General features: G+C 35.9%; 2 protein-coding genes across 2 annotated transcripts; both read left to right on the forward strand.

Moving 5' to 3' along the window:
• Positions 1–3,204: 3,204 nt before the first annotated feature.
• Positions 3,205–3,697, forward strand: INS49_010576 (uncharacterized protein; the record flags this gene model as incomplete). Its single annotated transcript, XM_043171301.1, has 2 exons — positions 3,205–3,532; positions 3,678–3,697. 2 exons carry the CDS (start codon positions 3,205–3,207, stop codon positions 3,695–3,697), a joined length of 348 nt encoding a protein of 115 aa, XP_043025866.1.
• A 708-nt stretch (positions 3,698–4,405) lies between these two features.
• INS49_010577 (uncharacterized protein) lies at positions 4,406–6,245 on the forward strand (the record flags this gene model as incomplete). Its single annotated transcript, XM_043171302.1, has 2 exons — positions 4,406–4,864; positions 6,060–6,245. The coding sequence occupies 2 exons, from the start codon at positions 4,406–4,408 to the stop codon at positions 6,243–6,245; spliced, it is 645 nt and encodes a 214-aa protein (XP_043025867.1).
• Positions 6,246–8,139: the final 1,894 nt, after the last annotated feature.

Consider the following 8,139-nt stretch of genomic DNA (forward strand, 5'->3'; position numbering starts at 1 on the left):
AAGTAATAAAAGCTTAAATAAAAAAATTAATTTTATTATTATATATATACTTTAAAAATAAATATAATATATTAATTTATTAATAATAATAATAATTATATTATTTTTATAATATTAATTAAATTTAATAAATATATAGCTTTTATAATTATTTATAATTAATATTTAATAATTAGCATTATTTTTAACTTAATATGCTTATTAAAGTATTAAATTTATTTTAAATTAATTTTATTATTTATTTATTTATTAAAAGTAAGCTTAATAATTTAATTATTTAAAAAATTTAATTTTATTACTTAATTAATAAAATAATAAAATTTATAACTTATTTATTTTTAATTTTTAAGTTAAATTAATTTAACTTTTTTATATTTATTAATATATATAATAATTATTATTAAGGTAATTATATTTATTATAAAGCTAATTTTATTAAAATTATAAACATTATTATTAAAAATTTAATATTTAATTATTATATTATAAAGCAATTTAAATTAATTTTTAATAATTTTTAAATTTTTATAAAAAGCTTTTTAATAATTATAAAAATAATTAAATTTAATTTTAAGGCTTAATTATATATTTATAAAGGATTAAGCTTAATATTTATTAATAAGTTTAATATTATATAATATTAATAAAAAGGTAGCTATTATTTTTATATTAAAACGTTATAAGGGAAATCTTTAAGCATTTTAATTAATATATATGTTTTTATGGAATTATTATTAATTTACTTTATAAAGTAAAGTGGTTTTAAAGATATTAAAAATTTATGTAATTTAAGTTGCATTAAGGGGTTTTATATAATTCTTTTTAAATTTCTTTATAACTTAAATAGCTAAAAGGATTTTATTAATTTTTAATGCATTAAATATTTAAATAAGTAAATTAAAATAAGATTAATATAAAAAATTAAAGCATAATTAATATTAAAAAAGGGCCCTTATATTAAAATCTTAATAATTCTTAATTATATTATAATTACATTAATCCCTTTAAATTAATAAAATTAATTAAAAATAAGCAATAAAAAGTAATTAATATTAATTAATGCTAAATGTTATTAAATATTTTATATTAAGTAAGTATTAAGGTTAATATAAGTTAACAGATATTATAAAATTAAATTACTTATTAATATAAACTACTTAATAATAAATTATATTATAAAGAGATTATTATTATTATTAAAAGGTGGTAATAAGAATAGTTTATATAATTAAGAAAGGTGCAAGTTAAGATATACGTATAATATATATATATATTAATTTTAAATTATTATAATATTATTAAAAAAACATTATAATTATAATATAATTTTTGTATTTAAATATTTTAAACTTTATAATTTTAATAATATTATTATTCTTATAATTAACCTTATATTAATTAAGAAAATTAATGTTTTATATTAAGGTATAATAAATATAAATAAATTAAGTTAGTTTGCAAAACTTATTATATTATAAGCATTAATTTTAACTTTATTATCTTTTACTTATTATTATTATAATAATAAAAGCAATACTTAAAATACCTTTTTATATAAAATAAATAAGCTATAATTAATTACTTTTAATAATAATATTATTTTTAAAGCCCTTAATTACCCTTAAAGATGTTAATAAACTTAATATACCTTCTTTTAATATATTATATTCCTATATAAAATCCTTTATATATTATAAAAGAAAGCTTGTTAAGTCCTCCTTAAGTTAATAATTAATAAATTACTTATTTAACTATATTAAAAGGTTTTTAAGCCTATTTAAGCTTATATTTTAAAGCTTTATAATTAAGTAACTTATTTCCTACTTTTTTTAATAATGCTAAGCCCTTTAATAATATATATCTTAAAGAAAGTTATTTAATAACTTATTACCCTTAAGGCTGTTAAGCATTACTAAGAATAATAAATATATTAATAAATAATATAGCGGAGATAACGTAACCCTTATTATTAATACTTTAATGAAAAAAGGGGCTATAAGTAATATATATACATGCTTAGCTACCTATAATATTAGCGGCGGCAAAGCTAATTACTAGGGCATTAAATAGCTATTAAGGGCATTTATAAATATTAATGCAAACTAATTATTATTATTATTACTTTCATTAATATTAATAATATTCCCGCTATTTATATTACTCCTTCTTAACTTAATTATATTAGCTTTATTAAAGCACCTTAATATAGCTAAAAAAATATTATTATTTAGCTTAAAGATTAAGAGAATATTAAATATTTTAGCTTAATTGCCTTGCTTTTAATTAATTAAGCAAAATAATGCTTAATTATATATACTTTTAAGGATATAATTTAAAAAAGCGTTTTCCTGCTTTTTTAAATTAAATTAGTTTACTTAAACAAGTTATTATATATAAGGGCTAAATATATCTTATTTCCTTTAATAAAGCATTATAATGTTAATTTTAACTTTCTTTTATAATTAAAATAATATTCTTTATTATAATACTTTAATTATTAACTTAATTAAATAAATAGCTTAGTTTTAGCATTTCTTTAAATAATAATAGCCTTTTATAAAATGCTAATTCTTATAAATCTTATTAAGAAACTTAATTAATTGCTTAGCTAAAAAATATTGTTAATTTTAGCATTAAATTGCTTAATTTAAAATAAGTTATTTTCTTTTACTTTTATAATAATAACGTCTTTAATTTTATAAAATTAAATATTAATAAAGCCCTTAAAGGTTAATAATAGCATAATTAAACCTTGCTAACGCTTTAAAATAATATAAATAGTAAAATGATTAAATATAAACTTTATAAGCTATTATAATTTTTATTAATATTTAATAAATTATAATAATTTATTAGTTTAAACTTTATTGTTAAGTTATTTTTATTTAACAAATCTCATACGTGGCAAACGAGACTGTCTTCTTCTGCAGCCTGTCTTTCACCAAAAACTTCATCAACTATTTTGTATATCTCGGCGCAGGGCCATATACGACCTCGAAGATAATCAACTCTTGAAATGTCGGATCGTCGCCGTGACCCAGGATTCCGCCCGTCAGCGGCTAGTCGAAATAGTGAGTGAGCAATGCATTCAAACACAGCAGGTTGCACCAAAGACACCATTCTCGTATTCTACATAGCACGTATCAGAGCCCAGCTAATACTGAAGTAGATGTGGTTAGCCACTCTGCGTCCTCCAGGCCCACCATGCCCAAGGGTCGTCCAGACGATGTCACCAGCTCCTTGCGCAAGCTTACCCTCAACCCTCAGGCCGCAGCTCCAGGGAAGCCCAAGCCGAAGCTCGATGACGGCATAGAGGCGTTGCTGGAAAAAGTGACAGCGAAGGCCAAACCCTTCGTGGTTCGCTACCCGACGTTGAAGAAGAAGCCGAAAAGCAAGACCTCAGGGGTTCTGGCTCCTGCTCAGCCGAAGACCAAGGTACCAGTGAATGTGGGCCCGGCCCCTGCTAAATCGATGAGCAAGGCTCCAGTGGCCGCTTTGTCGTCGGCCTCGAGGAGCGGCGATAAGTACAAGTGTAACTGTGGAACGGGGTTCAAACACAGTACGGACAGGGATGAACACCTAGCTAAGCATGATAAGCACCGTAAAGTTTAAGTACGTTGAGGGTAGAGCGGTTTCACAAGGACTACAGAATAGGACCTGCTAATCAAGAGACGTAGCCGCTCCTATTAAGGATTAGGTGGCTGTCTCGGACACACATTAGATAGTGACAACCTGATACTGCCGGACAGTGCGCACTGGCTGCATCCAAAACTAGTCAAGTATTAAATGACTTGTGCTAGTCAAATTGTGTTGTCACGTAAATTCCACCTTACCTTACTCGTCTTCACTCCTGTTCTACTAGTGGCGGTGTTGAGCACCCAACTCATATAGATGAGACGTTGTAATGTAGTCACTCTTGCTCTGGAGGTGACTTATTCAGTGTTCACTTGGGTAGTTATCAGTTACTCTCCAGCGTACTTCTAAGCAAAAGCCAGCAGAACCCATCGGGCTAAAAATAGACCTGCTTGCCTGGTATTATCTCCCCACTGAGAACCAGTTGGTTATTAGGTGGCCGATCATGGGCCGCGGTGGATGGCAGGAATGGTGGCAGGGCTATTTCCTGCAGGTTGGTTCTATGCTCAAGCGCTAAGTATAGGCATCCTTTTTTTAGTCTGTTGGTTGGTCCTGCTTAAGTAATCACATAGCTGCGGGGTTAACTTGGGGCCTCTTCAACAGCGACCAGAGAGGCCCCTGCCTCCGCTTAATATAAAATTCTCAGGATTAACCAGAGTGAGATCTTCCATCTCAGTATTCCAGGCCCCATCAACACTCCATCTAGTTCTCCGACTCAATCAGTTGGACGCATTCTGTCTGCATCAACGACCATTCGACCTGAACTCCAACAATGAGTACCACAACGTTCCTACGCGGCTTTAAGGTCCCGCTTCCTATACTCAACGCCTTCCTGCTCGCCCACAACATCAACGAGTCTGAGTTGCTCTGTGCTGGTATCCCACCCCGCTACAATAAGCCCAATGATGAGGTCACCACACTCCTCCGGAACAAGCTTGGAAACGGAGACAACAAGACACGCGTCTTTGTTCCATTACGGACCAGCTTTAGCCTTGCAAACTCAGCCTATATTGCCTATGACTGGAAAATAGCCTTTGCGCAACGCAGGCTAGGCCCCGAAGACTTTGCAGACATCCCATCCCCGGAGTTCGAGGACCTGCGAAAGGAGATCCTGTCTTACGCCGATACGGCTAAGCCACTCGCCGACGATGCGCGATACCAGAATGCCGTCTATATCGTCATCACTGAGGAGCAGACATACTTCCCGCCTGAGTTCAAGCCACAATTTCCGGTACGTAATTGGGCCTCTTCACTTCTGCCCAGAAAGCTTAGACTATTCTTTCTATTTAATCCCTTTTAGACCACGTGTCTTTTCTATACAGATTCATTCGCTGAGTATCTGACAGGATAATACCGATCTACCCGACGATATATAATGGTAGCCCCCTGGTGCTGTGGGTTTTGTTCAGAACGCTATTCAAGCCGTGACTTGGAAAGCCAGGGTTATCATAGATAGAATGCGGGCACTGCACTTCACAATGCGAGGTGGTCGTACTCAAAGGTTAAACACGGAAAAGGTTCGATGCAAGATATTTTGCTGCTTGCGACCGTGGTAAATGGAAAGCATAGAGGTGACTGAGCCCTCTAGTACCGTATCTACCGGATTTGAGAGCACCACATCGATATTAAGCTAGTGATGTGGGGGTAGATAACGGCAAAGTATCGTATCTTTATTATAACTGAATTTGATATACACTTAAGTCTGCTGGCGGGTGACGTTCCGTGTAGGGTGGGAATTCGCTCCTCAGATCCCTCCCAGGATCTCGAAAGGTCCGATGGCAACAAAGCTCGGGACCAACTTCAACGATCATTCCACTGCAGTAAACTTCTTGAATGTCCACATAAGTAGGCCGTTCTCTTCATGTGCCGGCAGTGACTTCTGCTTTACTAAAATGCCCTCGAGCACGCCCTGGAAGGACGAAAAGCCCGAATTGTTGTCAGGCGGCTCAAGGGAGCCGGCAAGACCATCTTCTCACGGAGTTTTACATATGGTGGGCGGTCTAATGGTCTCTTCATCCAGTCCTGGGCATGTTGGACAGCGTTTCTTAAGTCATCGATCGTGCATAGACGGTACACTATGTACATCAGTTCCATGATTTCCCAACATAGGCAGCCTTTACAGGCCACAAATGCGAGAGCCAGCTTCAAGCTGATCTTCTGCGATCACACTCGGGCAGCCGAAGCTGCAGGAGCGGCACAGATGGAAGGGCCTGTGCACTCTATAGATTCCCGTGCACACACGTCGACGTCAACCACATTCCCTTGCTTGCTTGTAGAGACAGGCTGGCGAAGGCCGCCACAGATGATAAAGCAAAACAAAACGGCGGTGGGCCGCCTTGTCCATCAAAATGGACGAATGGGCTTTGGCCGGGATGAAGTGGCGGGGGAAGGGTCCGGCAGTAGCATTAACAGTCTGTGGGTGACAGATTGATCAGCGTGGCTGGTTCCAGGCGCCGCCCGTTCATTTTGAAGATCAAGGAGCTGGGGAAACCGCGCAAGGAAACGAGGCAGCCGAGACAGTCCAAGAACTGCAGGGAGACTCAGATATCCTGTTCCAGAACACGGAACACGCATTTGTGACCGAGAGGGTGACGGTTACTCCCCATTGGTAGAGTCTATTTCATCCTGCACGCCGCCCTCCAAGTTGTTCATGCTTCTTAAAATGCGAGAGATATCCGTACAGGCTGACAGGTCAGCCATCGGGGCCCCGGATGTGGCCAGGGAATACTGCTCTACACACCCGCAAGGGTGTTGAAACGTTCTCCAGGTGACGTTTTGAAATATATTGCCAATGGCCTAGAGCGTGCTAAGAGACCCAAACGGTCTACCTGCGTTTGAAAGCAGGAAAGGCAAATCACGGCGATTGTGTGAGGCAAGGATGCGCAGGTGTGCGGCAGCAGCAACTGGGAACAAAGACAGAGGTCTGCTCGAGACGAGTGGTCTCTGATAGTTTAGACTCACCTTCCCAGTGAGCTTGCGGAGCTTCTCCTCCGGCCTCTGACTGAATTGAGAAAGGGGTGGAAAATCGCAGGGAGCAGACGGTGAGCCTTGTTGAAGCAATTCCCGAGGCCAACCCGCCAGAATTGGGGTGCCTCGGAATAATGAAGGTGCAGCCCGATCATGATCGTGATGTCTGATGAGGATACCAGATTATTTTACCGACTGTAATTGATACTTTAAAAGGCTTGCTAGAACTCACTACCCAGCGCAGTGAGCGTTTGACTACATGAAGACAATTTCTAAGCATTTGGCACTTCTGGAACCACCCGTTCGTTTCCTGAAACTTCGGAAAGGATATTAGGAGCATCTGAAATAGCCTGAGATCCTTTGTTCGTCGAAGTTTCCTGTCCTTTGGCTTTGTTGTGATGGGTTGTCTTAGGCCTGATGGTGGTTGATCTGCTCGGTTCTCCGGCTTCCTTGGATTCGTCACCCGCGGGGCTTACTAGCTGATTGCCGGTGGATTGGGCTGCTCCGTCTTCCGTGGCCTCGGCTGATGCCTATCTAGTGAAAACGGAGATTCGCAGGGCTCAAATCGGAGGGTACAGGGCAAGGTACGCTTAGTCATCACCAACCTCCAGATGCAGCCAATCAGATCGCACCATTCAACGGCACTAGACCACCCACACTGGTGCAAATTGCAGTGATTGATGCTTACAGTGCCCAACGGCCTCAACCCTCCAACTTAACTCAATGACCCTCTATCTCCCATAACTTGAATTAATTAAATACTCAATTAGATCGATCAATTAGCTATTGAAGACTATCTCTATCTAGTCGCATCTTATCTTTTCAACGTTATAGCGATATTAGAGGTGCCAGACTACTCGGGTCTCGAGGCGTAGTAATAAGCTAACTATTATAAATAAAACGCCAATATTACTGCCCTTAATAACCATAAACCAGCACTTTCCCCGCCTCCTAGTTATCTAAAACTCTACCACGATGGATATAATACCTATAAGGAGCTTAAGGCCGATTTACATGCCGCGATAAGGTTATATAGTTACGTTATGATAAAGCAAGATTTAGGTATAAATTATACCTATTTGCAGTATAGTTACGGTTTAACGCACACAAGTATTATAAGTAAAAACTCCTCCACCACGATTAAAGCTAATTATAGTTAATTAGCGCTTACCCATTATATAAAAGAGACTTTTAATAAGTAAATTTTATAGCTTAATAATCCTTATTATATAAATTACAGTCCTTAAATAAATCCTGAAGCTTAGCGCGGCTGGGTAAAGCTATTGCTAGAATATTATAAATTCCTCGCTCATACGGCTTGAAACCCTTCCCTCGCTAAGCTAAAGAAGCTCCAGGCAGCACTTGAGCAAGAGTTTCCCTTAATTCAATTGGGGCTCAATATAATAAAAGGTTAGCTAGTAAACTAGCGCAAGAAGCAGTAAAGTATTTATACACCCGTATAGGCGGCGTTAAATTACCTTAAAGAAAAGGGTGCTTAATATTCCTAGATATGTAATAATAAGGGTAATATAACGGGCA

Source organism: Diaporthe citri, assembly GCF_014595645.1.
Source record: "Diaporthe citri strain NFHF-8-4 chromosome Unknown scaffold_4, whole genome shotgun sequence".
In the NCBI taxonomy this organism is placed as follows: domain Eukaryota; kingdom Fungi; phylum Ascomycota; class Sordariomycetes; order Diaporthales; family Diaporthaceae; genus Diaporthe; species Diaporthe citri.